This window comes from Zootoca vivipara, chromosome 7, assembly GCF_963506605.1.
Source record: "Zootoca vivipara chromosome 7, rZooViv1.1, whole genome shotgun sequence".
Lineage (NCBI taxonomy): Eukaryota > Metazoa > Chordata > Lepidosauria > Squamata > Lacertidae > Zootoca > Zootoca vivipara.
Genome location: NC_083282.1, coordinates 59,745,040 through 59,767,238, shown reverse-complemented (window position 1 = coordinate 59,767,238; position 22,199 = coordinate 59,745,040). Strand labels below are relative to the sequence as shown.

General features: G+C 44.1%; 1 protein-coding gene across 1 annotated transcript in view; it reads right to left on the bottom strand.

Annotated features, from left to right (window-relative positions):
- Nucleotides 1-22,199, bottom strand: part of C7H6orf132 (chromosome 7 C6orf132 homolog) — a 40,644-nt gene that overhangs the window by 4,821 nt on the left and 13,624 nt on the right. The window contains exons 2-4 of the mRNA XM_035122569.2: nt 17,341-17,456; nt 5,893-5,968; nt 310-3,304 (exon numbers count right to left, since the gene is read on the bottom strand). Of these exons, the coding sequence (XP_034978460.2) occupies nt 310-3,304; nt 5,893-5,968; nt 17,341-17,456 (3,187 nt within the window). The remainder of the gene's footprint in view (nt 1-309; nt 3,305-5,892; nt 5,969-17,340; nt 17,457-22,199) is intronic.

Here is a 22,199-nt window from a genome sequence, read left to right as displayed (position 1 = left end):
AGCCTCGGGTCCAGAGAACCATACATAAGCACTTCTAAGTTTTGCATGGCTGGAGTGTAGCCAACTGTACAAACATAAGAGTCATACCTCTTGCCCCCACCCACTACTGGCAGGCAGTCCCTGTAAGGTTGCCCACCGCAAGTGAATGAAGCCCCTGGCTTGGAAAATGTTTCCCCACTGCCACACTAGACAGTGCGTACTGCAGGATTTTATAGTTGTCGCCTGCATGCCTACACCTTGCCAGCAACACTTTCCTTGAAGCTCCCAGTTCACATCACAATTCCTGCATTTATGCCAAGTGGAACATACCTGCCGGCGGCTGCTGTGTTGGTAGCATACTCTCCGTTCTGGCCTTTATACATGGCTTCACCGGCAGCATTACTGTAAGTCACCATCTTCCCAGGTAATTCCAGGGACACCCTTCGCCCTTGTGCGCTGCTTGGACCATTCCTGTGAGTGGAGTTGGCCCGGCGCATCCCTTCCGCAGCCTGAGAGTTGTATGACATTGTACTGTGGCCGTAGGAGGAGGTGGGTGTGCTCATGCTGCGAGAAGACATGGTGGGCCGGCTATACGACCTGTCCGTCTCTGTCACATAGAGGCGCTTCTTGATCAGAGGACGGCTGTTGTCATAGGAACTGAGGTAGCTAAAGGAGTAGCTCCCACCTGGGTAATGGTGGCTGTATCCACTGGGCCTCGTGCTGTTTTCCAGAATTGATTTGGATGTCAGGGAATAACTGTTACTGTAGTTATAGCTTGAAGGGTTGGGATTAAGTTGCTTATTTGAGGCCTGGTTGCCACCTGGGATATTAAGGGCTTTGTGGTTCTCCTCCCCTTTTGAAGAATCGTCTGGGACCACTTGGGCATCATTGCTGAACTCAGGTGGAGGGGGAATGATCTCATAATCAAAACCCTCTTCCACCTCATCGTTGTTGTCTTTGGCGTGGTTTTGGGGTGCTGTGAGAGAGTGCAAGGGAGCTTCCTGCCTGCTGTGACTTAGGAGGCCTTGAACTAACATGGAAGTCCCATGCCTGTTTGATGAGGGAAGATTCTGGGAGACATTCATCTCCTTGACCACCTGTGCATTCCCACATTGTTCTGAGGCACTGGAAAATGTCTGAGGCTTCTGGCCCCTCTGCCCCTCTGACAAGCCCAAGGTGCTGCTATCAGGTATACCTGCTCCATTACGCTGCTTGTTTTCAGAGGCTGCAAGTGATTCCTTTTGAGGAGACTTTGGTACAATCGTGACAGAGTTGGGCTTGGAGTCACTGTAGTAAATAGTGGGCGATCCAGTCTCTGACTGGCTGCTGCTGCTGTGCAACTTCTCAGATAACTTGAACTGGGGCCTCTCTGACAAATAGCTGTTCTGTCGGGAGGCAGAGGCAGAAGACCTACCTCTTTGGGCCCTCTGTTGTGCAGCCAAGAGGAGAGCCATTGGGGATCCCTTTTCTACTTTTTCTCCTGTAACAGGGTGAACCAAAACTTCACTATTCATTTTCTCACTCTTCCAAGAGGATGTGGATGTCTCTGAGGGCCTGCGCTCAGCTGAGTCTCTCTGGTTTTCATTATTATTTGTGCTGGTGGTTCCGTCTTCTGTCATTTGGGAAGAACTCGCAGAGCCCAGGCTGTCAATGGAACCGAACCTCGCCCTATGCATCTTGTATTGGAAAAGAGAGAAATCCGTGTTAGGAGATGCAGTTAGTAGAGGTGAGGCCGTGCCAGAAGAGGCTGGTGAAGGCACAGATGGAACCAAGAGTTCATTCTTTGGTTTCAGAGGAGAGACTGGAGGTTTACAAGTTTTGTCAGGTGCCGAGCGACCAGCAGAGGTGCTAGGAATCTTAGGCTCTTTCTCTGTCACTTCCGACATTGGTGTATTCGGACTTGCTGTTGGTTTTGGAAGTCTGGGCTCGCCGCTATTGGTCTGGCTGCCACCAAACTGAAGAGTAACTTGCTTCTTTGGTTCTGGATTATGTTTTAGGTTTGCAAAAGCCAAAGGTGGCCCCCCATCCTTGGTTGGTGACAACAAGGCTTCCAGTTCATCTTTGAATTTCAAAACACTGTTTGCAGTGGTGGATTTATTGTCTAGTGTTGAGGAAGCATCACTGGGGGAGGTTTTGCCCATGGAAGGCGTATCAGCAAGCCTGATTCCTTTCTTTTCGCTTTCTTTAACCACTGGTGATTTGGGGCTTGTCACAGCAGGCCCAGCTTGTTTTGGTTCATCTGGAACAACTTGGTTGCTATTGGTAACGTTGGCTTTAGTCTTGGGAGATACAGTTCTGTCTAGTGGTCTGTCTTCCTTTCTGCATGAAGAGGACAGCAGGGCAGACAATTCATGCTTTAGCTTGTCCAGGTTGCTGCGTTCCTTCCAGTCTTCGTCATCAGAGGATGCCCAGTCCGAAGAATCTGTTTCTTTGCCTGGTGGCGCCTCATGTTTCAGCAGGGAGGCAGAGGAGCCATTAGAATCTGATGTCCGTTTTGAACTTCCAGCCTCTGTGGTTAGCACAGAAGGCTTTTCCATAGTGGCTTTCGCTGCAACTTCTCCTTCAGGGTGAACCGTGGCTGCACTTCGTACAGTAAAGTTAGATGGCAGGGCAGGTCGGCTATGAGGAGTCAACTTGGGGAGCTGCTCATCTTTTGGACTGGATTCTTTTTCTGCCGAGGATATAGAGGATGTTCTCACAGGAGTCGGGGGAGGTACTTTTAATGACCTTGGAAAGGTAAGGTGAGGCTCTGGGCTGGATTGTGGCAATAGTGGCACCTTATGGGTGGGAGTGCTTGGAGAAGGAAGGTTTGGATTGGGGTAAATGGTTTCGGGCTGCCTCAAGTTCAGAACAGTCTCAGATTTCCATTTGGACACACCATTGGAGAATGGTGGGGTGTGAAGTGCTGGTGAAATGGGAGGCCTAGGAGGGGCTTTGCCATCCCTAAAAGCCATAGGCGGAGGAGTAGGAGGAATGAAGTCTGGTGGGGATGGAGTACTGGGGGAAGACAAATTGGAATATGAGAATGAAGGTGGAGCCAGGGGTGAAGGAGATGGCGCTGGCATTCCTGGAAGAGGTGGTGGGGGTGGAGGCACCATTGGTGGGGGTGGGGTTTCCACAGAAGGTGGAGGTGGAGCTTTCATGGGAGGTGGAGGTGGAACTTCCATGGGAGGTGGTGGTGGGTCAACCATCGGTGGTGGAGGTGGAGGAGGAACAGGTGGTGGTGGTGGAATGTATTCATCATCCAAGAAATTCTCTTCAAATGCCTTGGGCCTCAGATCAAGAACCGAATTGTACTTTCTGTAATTGCCATTGATCTGAGAAGCTAGTCCAGGGGAGAAAACAACACATACAGTAGTGTTAAGGTGGCCTCTCATTTTAGTCAACATTAAAGCAGGCAAACGTTTTCTGTTAGGCAATGGTGAGAAACTCTTTTATAAGATGGGTAGGTGGGGATAATAATAATAAATGACCCCCTTTCACTGAAAAGTGAAGAAACAGACATAAAATCATACAAGCGCCTTCATAATAGTTTCTACTTTTGGTTTCTGTCCATCCTTCCATTCTAAGTAACACATTCTGTCCACCCCCCCTTTCATTCACCTCGAGTGACCCCGCCTCTACCAAAGCCGCTGATTGGATTATTTGAAGCGGGGTTTGGTGGGAACCCCCAACGACTGCAACATCAGGGAGGTGGGCCAGCACAACCAGCTGGCAAGTCTCCTGTGGCTCGGGGGGGGGGGGTGCTGCATGTGGTCCCGCAAAGGGCACCCACAGTTGGAGGAGTGAGCGTTCATTCTGTCAGCACATGGATTGGCAATTGCATACTGGGTCTCCCTCTCCCCCAGGGGGGTTCCCCCCAACCCTTTGGAGCAAATTTGGGGAACGTGCAGGGTATAGGAGCCAACTCCTAGGGGCCATGGGGGCTTTGGCCCCCACAATAAAATATTTGAGGGGGCCAAGCACCCACAAAATTGATGGGCATTCCCATTCAAATGGTGTGTGTACACTGTGTTATGTGATTGATTATGTGGGGTGCGGTTTATCTGGGCCCCCACAATATTTTATTCAAGTTGGCACCCCTGGTGCAGAGGAGAGGGGGCTGAGTTCTGTTATGCAAGTGGAAATTCTTGTGCTGCTGGAGTACATTGGATAAGTTTTGGAATTCCATGAAATTGAGAAGACTGCTGTAGTCCCTGACAGTTTTTTCTAACTAAATAGCTTTTATCAGTTTTCAAAAACTCAGATTCTGAAACTGAAGATGCAAAAGGGAAACATTATCAGTAACATGGCAACCACACAGCAGTTATTGTCTCAATCCAGATAACCATGTGTGCTCACATGTGGTTCAGAATCTCCTGTGCATGTGAAGGAGGTCTGTGCAGGTAATTGGAGGGAGCTCAATCATCTGGATCAAAAAATCATAGAATCATAGAGTTGGAAGGGACCCTGAGGATCATCTAGTCCAACCTCTTGCAATGCAGGAATATGCAGCTGTTCCATATGGGGATTAAACCTGCAGCCATGGTTTTATCAGCACCACACTGTAACCAACTGAGCTATGCAACCTCCCAGATGATTAGATAACTGCCTTGTTTCTTTTGTTGCCACACATGGAAACACAGGAGTCATTTGAATGGCCAGTTTTCTCCTGAAACTGCTTCTTCCCAGCTCTTTTGCCGCCGGTGCTGGATCACCTTCCAATTTGGAACATCACTGCTTCATTTTTAGGGTGACTGGCACAGGTGAGGGATTAGCTCCTTTTCTGGCACCTATCTGTTGATGCTCTGGTTTAAATAGCCCCCAACATACCACTCGTGTAGGCTGGGTGGTAACCCAACAGAAACATTCATCTGCCACTGTAACACCTACATTTGGATTTTCTAGAACAACCAGCAAAGCAGTCTCGATGGGAATCTAATGGTTTTTTCTAATAGCTGCTATGTGAAACTACATTCAGCACTCCACGCTGCTGGTGTCCAGGAAATGTTCCTCCCAATGGCAGGAACAGATACTGGAGCCTGCAAGACGGGCAGCCTTTTCCTTGGCAAGCAAAGCAAGCAGGACAAACACTTTCCAGTTTGGGGCTGTAGCAAACAAGACTGACTTTTTAACAGGGAAGTAACTTTATATTTTTAAATATGTCTGATAATTGCCATGGCTGCCTGACTGCAGAAACTAGCTGAACATGCTCTTGAAGAGGTTGATTCATCTTTATGATAGCTGCCCTTAACTCGGTGCCAAGCTGTCTTCCTGTTAGCAACACTAAATATTTTGGCCGATATCCAACCAAGTGATACTCCAGGTAGGCCTATGGAAACAAATGCACCAAAGTTAGTCACCATGAGTAACTTAAGTCCATTGTTTTCAGCGAGTCTACTCTGGGTAGGACTTAGGTTCAGCATAGATTTCTAGAAGTTCTCAAACATGTTCTCCAGCTAGAACATGTTCTAACAGAAACCACTGACCTAATGGTGAACAAGTGGTGAATATTTTAAAATAAATGTAAAGTGCTTTCTGATTTGTTTTTAACTGATCATTAAAAATGGCTTGCTTTAAAAAATAATAGGATGCCACATTAAAATGCTCATTATTGTTTTGGTATCTCATTTGTTTTGCAGGTTCAATCCCCAGCATCTCCAGGTAGGGCTGAGAGAGAACTCTGCTTGAAATCCTGCAAAGCCACTGCAAGTCTTTGTTGACAATAACATGGAGGTAGGTGGACCAATCACCTGGCTCCAGCTTCTGTGTCCCTATGACTGTGCGGTACCACAGCGCGTGTCACTGTGCTGCCGTTGCAAGGAAGTCAATAGTGATGTCAAAAGATCATCTGTACAAAGGTCTGGGACAAGTTGATTTGAATGGTGTACATGTGCAAAGCAGGAGTTGTTGGGTTAACAACTGTCATCTTACCTGGAGCTGGCTTTTCCTCAAAGCCTTCTGGTACTGATGGTGTTGGCACAGCCACTCCATGAGGCTCCTGAGCATTCTGAAAAAGGTTGGGAAAACAGACTTCAAAGACCATAAACAACAAATGGTGGAAGGCAGAAACATTCAGAGATTTAAGCACATGGCAAACAATAGGCTTCAGTTTCAAAGCAAACCAGAATCTATCTATCTATCTATCTATCTATCTATCTATCTATCTATCTATCTATCTATCTATCTATCTATCATCTATCTATCATATCCTGGCATTACAAGAGTTAATTCCCGGCAATTAGTTATTTATTTGGCATTTGTTATTTGTTGATTTTGCACTGCGAATATTTGTGAATTGCTTATTGGTGTATTGCTAAGCATTAAGCAACATGACAAAACTCTGAAGAAAGGACCTGAAGGAGGGGTGGCTAAACTTTCTCAGCTCAAGGACCACATTGCAGGATAGACATACCTCAGAGGGCCGAATCCCTCTCACGGCACACAGTACATATATGCTCATGCAGACATACATATGGCTCACACACTCAGCCCAGCTACATGCATACAGCACATGGGTACAGGAAGCAATCTCTCTCCCAATTTCCCAGCTGGGAGCAAAGCCTTTTGAATTCCCCTGCTCTAATCTCAGGAAGTATTTTCAAGTTTCCCATCAGAAAAAAAGGAAATTCAGGTCTGAGACTGGTGTGCTAGGCAAACTAAGGCCCAGGGGCTGGATCTGGCCAAATTGCCTTCTAAATCCGGCCCGCGAACGGTCCGGGAATCAACATGTTTTTTACATAAGTAGAATGTGTGCTTTTATTTAAAATGCATCTCTGGGTTATTTGTGGGGCCTGCCTGGTGTTTTTACATGAGTAGAATGTGTGCTTTTATTTAAAATGCATCTCTGGGTTATTTGTGGGGCATAGGAATTCGTTAATTCCCCCCCCCCAAAAAAATAGTCCGACCCCCCCATAAGGTCTTATGGACAGTGGACCAGCCCCCTGCTGAAAAAGTTTGCTGACCCCTGGTTGGCAAACCTTATCTGGCCCACAGGTTCTCCAGCGCTAGTCCAAAATGAACAGATTCATGTATTGATCTGAAATATGCAAAGTTGGTTCCCAGACGTGCTCTGTTCACAAGTCAAAAGGGGGGCCTTTTGCAAAATGGTTTTCATGATAATGCAAACACCCCTGGCCATGTTCCCTCTTTTCAGGCTGCTCCCTTGCAAAGCTCAAAGCAGAGTTCGCAGTTGGCCTGGGCTTTCCCTTCTGCTCTTTGTGACTATGATTAATAATAATAATAATAATAATAATAATAATAATAATAAATTTACTGCCCTATACCTGCAGGTCTCAGGGCAGTTCACAGGATAAAAACACAAAATATATAAACAAAACAAAAACAACCCAATAACCCCTGTCCCAACACATTTTAAAAGGGCATTGAATGTCAGTCAGCCAAAGTGGAACATTATTGCCTGGTACCTAAAGGCATATAATGAAGGTGTTGGGCAAACCTCCCTGCACAGCAGATGTGGCTTGGCTCGGGATGCTAAGCCTGATCACCTATATTTTCTGCAATGCTTGTGAAAGTGTCAGGATAATATTGGGCTATATTGGATGCCCACCTTCCTCTGCTCTTTCCCCGAAAGCCGTCATAGCAGCCCAGAATGCTGAACAAGGGATTCTGCTGGAATCCAGCCCCATGGAATTGGACTCCACTGGTGATTCACTATTGCCATCATTCCACAAAAAAGGCATTTAATGCTTCTGCTACTCTCTGAGCCTACACTAATGCATCTAAATTACAGGGAGGTCAGTGTCGGGAGTTGAAGTCATGCTTCCTTCTTTTGGGGACAGTGACTTATTTAGTAGCACTGAGTTTCTGCCCCACCCAAGTGCAATGAACCTGCACCAACACCATTCCTTCAGCGGTTTAATTCATATCTGGAGTTGGGACCCTGCAGATGTTGTTGGATTCCCACTCCCATCATCCACAGCCAGAATGGCCAACAATCACGTATGATGGGGGCTGCAGTATGACAACATCTAGAGGACCATGGGTTCCCTAAAGGTAAAGTTAAAGGACCCCTGACAGTTACGTCCAGTTGCACACAACTCTGGGGTTGCAGCGCTCAACTTGCTTTACAGGCCGAGGGAGTTGGCATTTATCAGCAGACAGTTTTTCCGGGTCATGTGGCCAGCATGACCAAGCTGCTTCTGGCACAACGGAACACCAAAACCAGAGCAGTGCACGAAAATGCCATTTACCTTCCCGCCGGAGCAGTACCTATTTATCTACTTGTACTTTTTGGCGTGCTTTCAAACTGCTAGGTTGGCAGGAGCTGGGACCGAACAACGGGAGCTCACCCCATTGCAGGGATTTGAACAGCCAAACTTTTGATTGGCAAGCCCAAGAGGCTCAGTGGTTTAGACCACAGCGCCACCTGCATCCTTGACATGAGTTCCCTTCCCCTGTATTATAGTTGCCCCACTACTTCATGGGGCAACATACTCCACAGTATCTGCAAACATGAGTTGATCAAGGCAAAAGTCTTTACAGCTGAAAATGCCAGAAGTGTGCCTGGAAAATGCAGGCACATTTCCCCCTTGGAGACACTTGCACACATCATAGAAAGTCTACCTTTGCATGTTGCACAAGTTGCCACTTCATCCTACCATGTTCCCTGGTAATTTGTGTGAACAAGAGAGGGACCAGTGGCCACGTGTCCTTCTAGAAAAAGAGGTGTCAGAACTCACCATGAACTCCTCCCTTGTTCTCTTATAATGGCAATGGTGCCCACCTGAGAAGTGCTGGAACTGAGTCCTGGTGAGTTCCAGCTGAAAAAGCCCTGTGTCCTTTATAGAAGATCAATCTTTATGTGAAAGGCTAGCAGAAGGCCTCTATTTGAGGGTGTTCTCTATTTGAGGGACTGTCTGATCAAAGTCCTGTTGAAAGAGAGAACCCTAAGAAGAGAGAGGAGCTGGGGTCTTGATGATGCCCATCAACATTTAGCACCCAGACAGAAGCCCCAGCAGGAACATGGGTCACCATGTCTCTATGATGAAGTGTATTTTATTTGAATTTAAATTATAGTAATTATTTCTAAATGTGCACCTATGAATTAACATGCAAACACTATGCAAATCTTTGTACTGTTCTGTCCTCTTTTTGGCCATCTTAAGTGCAATGTACCTGTTTCAAGGAAAACAAGAAGTGCTCTTGTGATGCTTTTCACTAAAATGCTTTTACTCTACACCATCTCATGCATTCTTTTAACACTGGGTGTTCTTACAAATAATGAGGAAATGGGAATTCTTACTGGCAGCATTAAAATGCTCTGCTTCATTTCAAGGGTTTTTAACTGCTCTGCTATGCATACACCCTTTGGTAATTATTAAGCCAAGAATCTGTGCTTTTCACTGAGTAGTTTTCATCATTCTCTGGAGACTGCCACCAAAGACACACCACCATATACAACTCAAACCAGAATGTCAAAGAGCAGATAAATTGTTACAACCTCCCTCTCTCTCTCTCTTTCTTTCTTTTTTGGTAAACCAATGAGCTACTGTATACCAATTGATGAAGACAAGAACAAATGTTGTGGTATCCTGCCTTGCAGTGGCCACAACCTACTAACCAATGAAAGAGCTGTGTGGCCAAAGACCTTGAACTGAGGAAAGCTTTCCTTCTAACCTATGCAGGCCTGCAAATAATGTGGAAGCAGAATGAAAATATTTACCAGTAATACATCGTTGCAAGTTTTGTTTTTAAATCTAATCTGGTAGTCTCAATTTCACAGTGTTAATTGCATGCTATGAAAATGCACATATTTGTAAACTTTACTAGTTTTGTAAATAAAACTCGAAAACCTTTGTTTTGAGTAATTTCAATGTCTTAGGTGTTACGAAAATGTGCACATAATTCCTCATTCCCATTGCCCTGCTCTCTGCTGTGTAATCACCCTATCCTGAAATCATCTCTTCTTACAAATCTTTCAAACCAACTTCGGCTTTTGCCCCCATTTCCCATATGCCTGTCACAGGCCAAAGCCAACCTTCTGTCTTTCACTATATTTTAAGGCTACCTACCATTTCTGTATTCATGTACCTGAAACTATTACTAAGTCTAAAGTTGATTCACTTGGCACATATCTTCAAACCTGTCTCACCCGCATGTCTAACCTGCTTAGGCCCATGCTATACATTTTTTTAGGGACAGAGGAACACGAATAGCAGGATTGGGTTCAGCTCGCAGTGACTAGCGGGCTTGAGAAGCATTACTTCCCTACTTTAAGGAAATCCTGCAGCTCTGAAATGCCTCTGGCTTCAAAGTTGGGAAGAGTCTGGAGCTGCTGGCAGAGTTGATTGTTTAAGGTGCACCTCTCAACCAGTGCCCAGTGATGCTTTGGTCCTATTTAATTCTCACCCCAAAACCAACACCACACTTCTTGCTTCTGGTTTCAATTCCCTTGTCCTTTCCAGTGGTCCCAAACAGTCAATTCACATGTATAGTTGTTTGCAAGTGTCAGACACACTAAATCGGAACATCTCACACTGGCTTTTATTCTAGAACATCACATTGTCTGTATCCAACATTATAGAGATCAACATGCACCTGACAAAGTGGCCTCTGGCCCATGAATGTTTATGCTTCAATATATTTATTGGTCTTTAAGATGCTGCAAAAACTAATGCTGTTATTGTAAACCATGGATGTCACTTTAATCCAAACCACCATAGCTCTGAAATACTCCTTGGATTTCTCTTTAAAAAGAAAGAAACTCTGGCTACTCAGGAATTAAGCTTCTTTTCACTCCAAAGTACAGGAAAGTTATGATACAAACCACAAGTCTGCAACAGTACAATAAATAAAAGTTTGCTGAAAAATAACCTGCAGCCCCATGCAAAAGGTTGTTGATTGTACTGCGAAATATGACCTTTGATTTCACAATTCCAAGTGTTACACGCACACACACACACACACACACACTTGAACACACAAATACTTCGAATTCTCAAGCTAACCTTAAGAGATTCTGCTAATATTTAACAAGCATTATTCCAGGCCAAGGTTGAGATTTGTTTGATCCCACCCCCCACCCCCCAATGGGAAGAACAGTTAAACTTGGCTCCATTAAAACATTGTGGGTTTTGCCAAGGAAGGGTGTTCACTGCATATTAAGAGTGCTTTTATTTGTTTTATTAATTTAGTCTGCCTTCCTTCTATGATGAAACTCAATCCCAACCAAAAATCCCAACAGTCTGGAAGTTCCAAAGGAAGGAAGGAAGACCCAGCTAGCAACAACAGAGCAAGCGATCACCATGAAACGCTTTAAAAAAATATTTGGGTTTTAGGTAATTCAACTGTAAAGTATTATCCTTGGCACTGAGCTGCTCTCTAGGGACCACTGACAAATACACCTCCTTTATCATTTGGTCATTTCCTGGTGGATATGGCTTGTAAGCCCTTTGTCACCTTCATATTTTGGAGAGTGCTGTGGAATAAAGAGTCAGCAGTAGTAGCAGAAGCAGCCTTACCCTTACATTTATCTGACTCATCAAGAGTCACTTTCACAATGCAGGGTGACTTAAAACCAGCTTTTCAAGCTTGGAGAGTGTAAATCATGAGGAATTCAATGCATCCATCATCTGCTGTGGGACAAGTCTAATAGCAATACTGAAAAGCTATGTGATGGTTGTTCGGGAGTAGAATAAGCCTTCGACCATGATAAGACAAGACCCTCATTGTCACATATGAACCATCAGAGGCATTCTCTGCATCCCCTCTTTCCATGGAAGTATGGTGGCTGTGTAAAAGAGGCAGGGCCCGTTCTGTCATGGTACCAAGACAGCAGAATATTCCCCTTGTCCAAATGTTACCTGCCTGGCTCCATCCCCATCTGCCATTTTGGTGGGCAGGAGTACATATTTATTCTACTGTGTATTTGGGATGTCTTTTGAACTGGATGTCTTGTTTTACTATTATTGAGAGAGAGTGACTTTCACTGCTGAATGAAGTTTCAGAGGCAATATTCACTGCTGTTTTGCGCCATTTTGTAAAGGAAAATGAGACATAAATCAACAAAACAAACATGTGGCCCACAAACCTTAGCTGCCAAGTATCCCGTTTTTCACAGGAAACCCCCCAGATTTTAATCCATTTCCTGCTGTTCTCCCGAATGGAGAAAAATCCCGGAAATCCCCCGGATTTCCTACCTGCCAGGGAGCCTCCATTTTGGGTGCTGCTTTGCCCATGTGTGGGCACCGGAAATAGGGCAGAGCGGCACCGGAAGTCGCTTCTACGCATGCCTGGTGGCCATCTTGGTGGTGGCCGCATGGCGGGGGACATCTTGGTGATGGCTGCTGCCATGCGGCCACCACCCAAATGGCCGCCGGGCATGTGTAGAAGCGAGTTCCGGTGCCGCTCTGCCCTATTTCCAGTGCCCACACATGGTCAGAGCAGCCCCGGAAGTTGCTTCTACGCAACTTCCGGTGCCACGCCGCTGCTTATCCCGCATTTTTCAGCGGGAGACTTGGTAGGTATGCCGCAAACCTAAGTGTCAAGACAGGCCTAAAGTCATCTTGCTGTTCCATGTGACTGTGGCATACAACCCAAGGCATGCACTCAAGGATGCTAGGCCACAATTCTTGGATCACATCACTGGTGCTATTGAAACCCAACTTTTTGGTTGCTTCTACTGTTTGGCCATCACTACCCTAAAGGGGAAGAGCCAAATTATCAGGGGTGGTAGAGCACATGCCCTGCATGCAGAAAACCTCACTCAGCTAGAGCTGGGAATGTCCCCTCCCTGAAACACATAAAAACTGCTGCTAGTCATGGAAGGCAATACTGAACTAGGCAGACTCCTGAGGCCCCCTGCTTCCAGATTGTTAATGCAAGTAACTGGGAGGAGAAACAAGATGGCAGCATTAATCAAACCCTCCAGCTTTTAGTTAAGTTTTTATGGTTTTAGCTCCATTGTTTTTAATGTTTTTTAAACGTTTTACGGCTTAGGCTTATTGCTGCATCATTCTTCCCACATTATTTTACTTAATCGTAATGCAAGTAACTACCTTCTCTTATTTCTTTTTGGAAAAAGAATCTGGCAAGGTCCAACTCTAGTTTTTATATCATTGCTTCCTCCTACAACTCTTCCTCCTTCAACTGAAGCAAAGTGGCGGAAGGAGAAACTCTGGATATGCAGAAAGTGGGACAAGGGGTTGGTCTTAATTTTGTTACTTATTTATACCTAGGGTACTCTTCAACAGAAAGCCTCAAAGGCAATCGATTAAAAAGTTTAAAATGAAATTATAAAAATAGTTCCAATTTAAAGCTTTATTAAAAACAATATTAAAAGGGCACAAAAGTGACAGTGAAAAGCCCCAAGTAAATTTTCAAGCAACTAGCAGGCTGTTGTTGTTGCTTCTATAAGAAAAAGAGCAGATTTAAATAATAATAAGCAATGTCTCAGCAGGTTTCACCTCGTCTGATTCACAGAGCAGAGGTGGGGGATGGGACAGGCATATGAGATGTCAGAGCACAGATGAGTCAAACAGATATAGATAAGGGGTCCCAAGAGAAGCAGAGTGGCCCTGTGCAAATCTGCAGCTACAAATGCTGGCTAAGACATGCTCTGGCAAACATTGCTTAGAACACAATTCCTTTCTCACAAAAATATGAGAAAAGCTTCCTGGATGCTTCACTCTGCATGTGTGAGACTTGGAATGCGCGAGACACATGCCAAGTTCAATACAGGGCGTGGCAAGGAAGTTTTAGTTTTACAGGGGGTTATTTTCAAAGCAAAGGAATATGGATGGGCTTCCATCCAATGCTGGGTGTACACAGTTCTTAAACCAGTTCAAATATTGACTCATACATCCATGGCAGCTGGACAAACCCTCATTCCTTTCCGAGGCAGAATTGCACAGGTCTCAATGTCTGTCTAAAGGGAGGGCTTGGGGCTTTGAAAGTTGCAGATTTATACATGGCTGAAGACATGGGCTTGGGCTCACGTACTTCATTTTTTAGGCTCATTTATCCCTTTAACCCAATGATGAAGAGCCTAACTGCACATTACATAAAAATGCATGAAATGAAGCTACGTGACCATTCCTTGTAAAGAAAAGCATCTTCTGGAAGGGTGAGTCTGAGGAGAGATGCATCAAATAGGTCTCTGTGGGATTTTCCCTTCCTTTCGCCACTATTTTAATCTTTGTGGTGTTCCAGATACATGCTCACAAGAATAACATCTGCTTGAAACCAGTGCGAACTGGCCCATTAGAGTGAATGGGGCACTGCTCCACCAACCTCAGTTTGCCCTCAGCCAGTGCTCACTTGCCGGGCTTCCACGACCACTGACCAGTCATGGACAACTCTGGGGTTGCGGCGCTCACCTCGCGTTATTGGCCAAGGGAGCTGGCATACAGCTTCTGAGTCATGTGGCCAGCATGACTAAGCCGCTTCTGGCAAACCAGAGCAGCACACGGAAACGCCGTTTACCTTCCTGCTGGAGCAGTACCTATTAATCTACTAGAACTTTGAGGTGCTTTTGAACTGCTAGGTTGGCAGGAGCAGGGACCAAGCAACGGGAGCTCACCCCGTCGCGGGGATTCAAACCGCCGACCTTCTGATCAGCAAGCCCTAGGCTCTGTGGTTTAGACCACAGCACCACCCACGTCCATTTGCCGGCCTTCTTACTTACAGCCAATCCAGGCGGTGGCACTGCCTGATGGCACCATCTGCTTACAGCTTGTCCATTCTTCCATTCTTCCATTATCACTTTCCCTCATGGAAATCTGCTCTTTAGCACCAAATTGGAACAAATGGCAATCAGGTTTTCTGTGGATTTGGTCCGATTTATTGCTAAAGAGCCATGAAGCCATGAATGTTTAAAACAGTATCATAGCGCTTTAAAGTGTGGTATTAATGTGGCCTTTGAAGGACAAGTGGTATTAATGGGTCTCAGAGGGATAAGTCACTCAACAATTAAATGGTCTCCAGCACTCACTAACCCTATCTGATACCCACATCTGTCTGGTTGGTTAACTAAAGAGGGAAATGAGACTAAAATTTTATTAGGAAAATGTACGGTATTCGTTGGTCTGCTCCCTCCAACAGCCAACTCAACTATAGCAAACTTAGTACCACACAGCATTTCTGCTTGACTTACCTTAAATATTTGTCTCTGGAATAAGATACACTTATTCCAACTTCTTCTTCTTGTCATGGTTCCAGAAGCAGCATATCTAATGCTGGCACCCAACACAAATTAACTGAGTACAGTGGTACCTCGGTTTATGAACACAATTGGTTCCGGAAGTCTGTTCATAAACTGAAGCGTTCATAAACTGAAGTAAACTTTCCCATTGAAAGTAATGGAAAATGAATTAATCCGTTCCAGACGGTCCGCGGTGTTCATAAACTGAAGCGTTCATAAACTGAAGCGAACTTTCCCATTGAAAGTAATGGAAAGTGGTTTAATCTGTTCCAGATGGGTCCGCGGAGTACTTTAACTGAAGCGTTCATAAACTGAAGCATGGGTGTAATTGGTTCCGGAAGTCTGTTCATAAACTGAAGCGTTCATAAACTGAAGCAAACTTTCCCATTGAAAGTAATGAAAAATGAATTAATCCGTTCCAGATGGGTCCGCGGTGTTCATAAACCGAAAATTCATAAACCGAGGTGTTCATAAACCGAGGTTCCACTGTACAATACAAACTAAGGAACCCCTGGGATTGTGTTCCCAAAAATATTGTTTTGTTAAAAAGAGCAAATGAAGTAGAACAGCCAATTAATCACATAGGCTGTGCACAGTTTGCATATTTTAAAGAAATATAGAATTCAGCATCAAGGGACTATAAGGTCAAGACCTGTATAAATTACGAAAATTAAGAAAAAAAGGGGGGATTCCAAAAGGGAAAGCACACTAAATTCTGCACCCAGTGCCAAGTTCTGAATTTACTTTTTGCAATGGAGAAGAATCATAGGATCCATATAGTCATAGCTGCCAAGTTATCCCTTTTTAAAAGGGATTTTCCCTTATGCTGAATAGGCTTCCTCGCGAGAAAAGGGAAAACTTGGCAGCTATGCATATAGTCCATAAAGTTTCTCCATTCCACACTTGGATAAAAGTAAACATCAGAGAGTAGCACTCTTACTCCTTAAGAAACATCCAGCATGTGCACTGCATGATCATTACTCAAATTGAGGGATGACTACAGTTCTTAAATTGTATTCATGGAGTTATGGAGGATTGTAACGGAGTTCAGCAGAACGTACTTACAATCCTCCTTCAGCCCTTCCTACTCAATGTGAGAAGGTCAAAGTTGAAGGGGGTGGTGGGACTGGCAACCCTGGCCCCATACTGTCTCCACACATACAGCTTAAGAAAACCTGAACAGGGCTACAGTCTTTGTGTTCATTTTGCCATTTCAGCTACAGAATTAGCACCGCTGCCCACGCTTCCTCCTTCTTCTATGCTTTTTCCTTCTCCCCCCACCCCACTTCTATTAGTCATTCATTTGATTAATTTGAGGCGTCACTGAAGTCAAGATTACCAGGCTGTGGCACAACCAACAGGGAAAACTTCAACTTGCATACAAAGCACAAGGCCCAGAACGATTTCCATTGCATTTGCATGAAAGGTGCAGATCCAGTCAACCAAGTTGAGAACCAGTTGAATGTATGCTGAGAATGTTCCCTGTACCTCATCTAAACTTTTTCTGCCTTGGGCACCATTCACCAGGAAGTTCTCCAGCAGTTCTACTTTTCATTTCTCTCTCTCTTTCTCTCTTTCTCTCTTTCTCTCTTTCTCTTTCTCTCTTTCTCTCTTTCTCTCTTTCTCTCTCTCTCTCTCTCTCTCTCTCTCTCTCCCTCTCCCTCTCCCTCTCCCTCTCCCTCTCCCTCTTTTGTGAGACAAGTTTGGAAAGTATGGATACTACATCGTTCGCAGTGGCTTAAATTTCTCCACCCATGATAGCCTTTTAAGCCCATGTCCTACCATCTGAAGCAGAACATTAAGTAACAGCTTTTACTGGATCAGTGTGCTGGTGAGCATAAGCAGAAACAGCAATCATTTAATAAGTGGTAACTTTCCCACAGTGTACATGTAACCACCTAGTAAGCTGGTTGACTGCATCCTACTCAAAAATGTTTACCACACAGCCAAGGAGCTCAAGGTGTTGTACATGGTTGTCCCCTCTCCATTTTAGTGTGGGCCTGCTGACCAAAACTCAGGGAGTCGGGGCACCACTCAAAGTGCCCCATCAGAAGATCTACTGCAAGTCACCCCCAAACTAGCAATGGATCCCAATCTACCTTCTGCCCACCTCTGTCTTACATTGCGTCTCATTTTATAGAAGCAAGATAGCAACTGCGTTCCATATATACCATACAAACTAAAGCCAAGCCAACCTGGTACACACAGCAAATACTCACAAGAGGTAAGAAAGTCAACAAAGGTCGGACTCTTGGACGTGGCTTAAGGGTTGCTGTTCCAGAATCTGTCATTGAAGCAAAGCGATTATCCCCATAATAAATGCCGTCCACTTCACCTGAAACAAGAAAGAGAAGCAAGTTAGCAACAAAAGGCAAACAAACTGCACATTGTTTTGAAGGCGTGGCTGCGAACCCCATCACCTTGAGGGTAATGGGCAGAACTCCTCCATGAGTTTATGTAAAAATCTATGAGTCACTGCTTAAATGGGTATCTTGGATCAGATAGCTATGAAGACAACAATTTCAGTTGGTCAAGTCTGTAATTTCTTTTGTATTGCTCCATATTGGAGCCACTTTTGTTTGGCCCCTGCAAACGGACCTTGCTTGTTATGTTTGTCAGGGTGCCCAAGGATGTTCAGGGTTTGCTTGCATGGAAAGCAAGTATCTCAGATGAACTGACTCTTTGAATGACAGGCACAATTCAGAGCACCTGGGATTTACAGGATCCCTTGGAGCCGAGGGTCTCTTCATGGATTTTTGTAGAAGACCTGAGGGCCATTTGACACACTGTACAGAAGCAAATAGGAGTTCGCTACTAAATGTAAATCTAGACCTGCCATCAGCTGAGCTCTCCATAGAATACATAGATTACGTGTGCTTGCAAACGTGTTGCCGGCACATCCATGCCAGCATGCGTACAGTAAGATAAGAAAAGTGCTATGCAATTTTAAAAAATGACATTTTAAAAATGTCATCTTTAAAAAACACTTTAAAAAGCATATTCTCAGCTACATTCCTAAAATATATAATGGTTCAAATTCAACAGTCACCGGTTGCATGCTACTGGCAGTCCACCCGTGTATATTACTGAAGGTAGCCACAATCTATAAATATGCGTGTATGACTTCTATCACCATAAATGGTGCTGTTTTCATGTGTTGTTGCTGTTCTCATGCATCATGTTAGCATTTTGCTTTTCCTTCAAGCAGCTTAAGTTAACCCATTAAGCAACTCTTGTGAGGGAGGTTAGGATGAGAGGTAGTGGCTTCCTCAAGGTCACACAGGGCAGGGACCTGTGGACCTCTAGATGTTGTAGGACTCCAACTCCCATCAGCCTCAGCCAGCATGGGGAACAGTCATGGATGATGGGAGTTGCAGTCCAACAAGATTTAGAGGTCACAGGTTCATTCACATTCACACACACATACACACACAACTTTGTGAATGAGGATTCTCACCAAAGGTACCTTCTGTTAAAATAAAAATACTCTTATTTTACTATATGCTATGCTGGGTCTCATGTATGCACAAAAAGCGAGAGCGCCAAGCTCCAGAACACCCCACTTTAAAAAAAAGAAAAGAAAGAAAGTATGAGAACAAGGAATCTGGTGAAAATCTGGTAAAAAAAAACCTTTCTCATTGATTTCCCCCATTCAAGTTCTAGCATATAAAGCAGAGGGCTGATTTAGCTCATGGACCAGCTTCTACTCTCAGTGGCCCTCAAATGGTGGCCTTTGGCTGACAGGCTTTGGCAGGAGAAGGGATGGGACCATCCCCACTGCTGCACATCCCCATGGGTAGGGAGTCTGTTTTCAATGCACAAGCACCTTGGGTTACTTTATCATTCCGGCACAGGCCACAGAGGGACAATAAGTCCCCAGTGTTGCTCAAGAATATCACTGCTTTCAGCTTTGCAGCCAGCACCCACAGTGCCTTTTGTCTTGTGGCTTTGCAACAAACACCAAACACAGCAAGTGAATACTTCTCAGACAAGTGAATTCTCCATTCAGTGAATTTAATACACAGTAGGAGGCACAGGGTGAGGCTTTACACGAAACGGCTGGATTTTTCTTTGCCTGGCTGCTTCATTCTTTCCTAAGAATGGCAACGAGGAATGGAAAGAATTAGGAAACTATACATGTGGTGACACCTGCGCCCGTCATAATTACCAGTAGAAATGTTCCTGCACAGCCCACTCATTGGGCAAACAGAGCATCATCCACTGGGGCACCAGCCCCAGGTTAGACAAGACAAATAGCTGCAATGGTTCTTCCTCATGCCACTGCTGCAGCCAGAGGATACAGAGGAGGTACACATAAAGCCAGGAACAGGAAACAATTCAGAGGGTGCAGAATGCAGATGGTTGAGACATTTTGGTGCCTGGGGCAGAAAACTGAGATGGTGGCAAGAAGATAATAATAAACAAGGTAGCAATAATTGACAAATGGCTGTCTTTTAATGTTACCCCAAATCTAGTCCGCAACAGGGAGCTTCAGACTAAGAAGATTTATGGGGAGGCTGGACTGATTAACCCACACAGGAGAAAGAACATTTGTGAAACCTCGTTTGATATTTATCTCAGCAGCTGGGAAACAATCGGTTGAAAGTGGAAAACATCTATGTGACTGTAAGGGGAAGATCTGGATTATTATGAACTTGGAGGACGATTTGAACTTTAGAAAAAAGACGGCAGTGGACGGTTGCGAGGAATCCCCAATTTCTTGAAGCATGGGAACCCAAATAAAAAATTCTTTAGATGATTTGGCATAACATTCGGTTTGATTGATATATATATGTGTATAATTTGAAATAATGAATGTGATATAATTGGTTTTAATTGGAAAATTAATAAAATATTTTTTTTTTTAAAAAAAACAAATCTAGTCCTCGGGGCAGGTCACCATTCTGTGCCTAAATGTAGGGACAGCCCAAGGGCACAACTTGGCTCCTCCATTCAGGTGCATCATACTATCACATTATCGCTCTGTTAATGCTAGAAAGGTGTTTGCTTTTGCATTTTATTATCTGCCTTATGGGTCCCAGCTGGGACACTGGCTAATATCACAAAAGATATGGATACAGATAAAAGAGCTGTAAGATTTTAACCAATTGCATTGGTATGAGTTTTAGCCACTTAGTTGATTTAATCAGTTGATTTCCCTCCAAATATTTGTATGTAAGAAAACTTCTAAAACAAGAAGCATACTTTATGTTTGTGGACGATTGCCACATATGAGCAGAATGTGTTCCCCTCATCTGTGAAAGTGAACACAAAATTCCACTTTCAATGTTAAGTTTTCCCAATCTAAGAACACTCCTTTTTTTTTATGCTGCCAGATTACTGGGGTATAGTTTTAATCCATTATAATTTTTTAAGGCTACGCACACATATTCAGGAATAAATCCCATCAAAATCTGCAGAACTTCCAAATAAACATGTTGATAGATTAACTGATTCAAAACTGCACTTCTTTTAAAAGATTAACTGATTCAAAATTGCACTTCTTTTAAAAGACCTTGGAACAATACACTTTAAAGCCAGCAACATCAAATTCCTTGATAACGGTGGCGGCAGCAGGCTAAAGTCAAGTCAACCTTCAAGTAAACTCAGTCAATGCACCACACAGCTTCCAAATAGCCTGCACCCCCTTTTTTTTTAAAAAAAAACTTATAAGATTGGCCTCTTAAGAAACAGCATTCCAAAGACAGGGGACCACCACGAAATATACCAGTAGTTGCCACTGGAAGGTCCCAGTTGCCATTCCCAACCCAAAATAGTGCTGAAGGGACAGCACATTACCACTGGGAAGTGGAGGAGCCTTTACTTCATTATATACTTCTACCTCTACTTGCGAATAACTCTACTTACGAATGTTTCTACTTACGAATGGAGCTCCGTCCACCATCTTGGATGCAGTTTAGATAGGATTTTTTCTACTTACGATTTTTTTTCTCCCAATGCATTCCTATGGGATTCGACTTACAATTTTTTTGACTTTTTTCGAATGTGCATTTGGAACGCATTAAATTCGTAAGTAGAGGTACCACTGTATAATATATCCTCCCAACATACTGCTAGCAGTGTAGTTCAGTGGTTGAATACACTGAGGAGTGCTTCAACCATTGCACATTAATTTCATGGAAGCACTTTCACATAGGAAAAGGCATGAAAATCACGTGTAGATGGGTGCTGAGGGCGATACAAGTCTCTGTGTCATTGTATGGGACCATGACCATGTTTCAGCGTAGCCACAACTTTTGAGACCTTCCAAGTACACCTGTGTAGTATGTACAGTGCAACAGATGTGCATGTAGCCATCACTGATTGACACAGAATGGTATGCTTTCTATTTCCTAAATCCATGTCCTTTCCACACGAGACACACATATCATTTTAAACAGCTCATGAACCAGAGTTCAGGTCAAATACATGCTCCCTCTCAGTTTCCATTTTCCAACTATAGTAATAGTGACTAACCATACAGGGTAGGTTTGAAGGCAAACTTAATAAAACCTGTATAACATATTAAGAGCACAGTCCTAGACATGTCTACTCAAAAATAAGTAAAGTTGCAATTCTGTATACACTTCACTGAGCTTAACGGGACTTAATTCTGAATAGAGATGTATAGAGTTGCACTGCAAGTCCCATTTTAAGTCAATGTGGCTCTGGATTATATTTCAGTTAGAACTACCTTCTCTGTTCCCCGGTTTTACATTTTTAGTTTGCCTTTATCTTCTTTTTGGAAATTGTATTCACCTGTTGCATGTGTACTTTTTGTGCATTGCCCTAGAATCTTTTGCTGAAGACCAGTTAAGAAATACAATCTGAACACAAAACACTTGCCTTTTATTCCTTTGTAGGAAGGGCCTTTGCTACCTCTAGTCTGCCCTCCGTCTACCTTCCTCATCGGATGTTTACTCAATTTTTGTGCATGCAGCTGCATTATGGGAACTGCAGTCCACCAAAACGTCACTTCCTAACAGAGGTAAACAATTTAGTCTGCCCTTCACCAAATGAGCCCAAGGTGGGTTACAAAAACACCACATTTACAAATGATCACTAAATAGAAAAAACC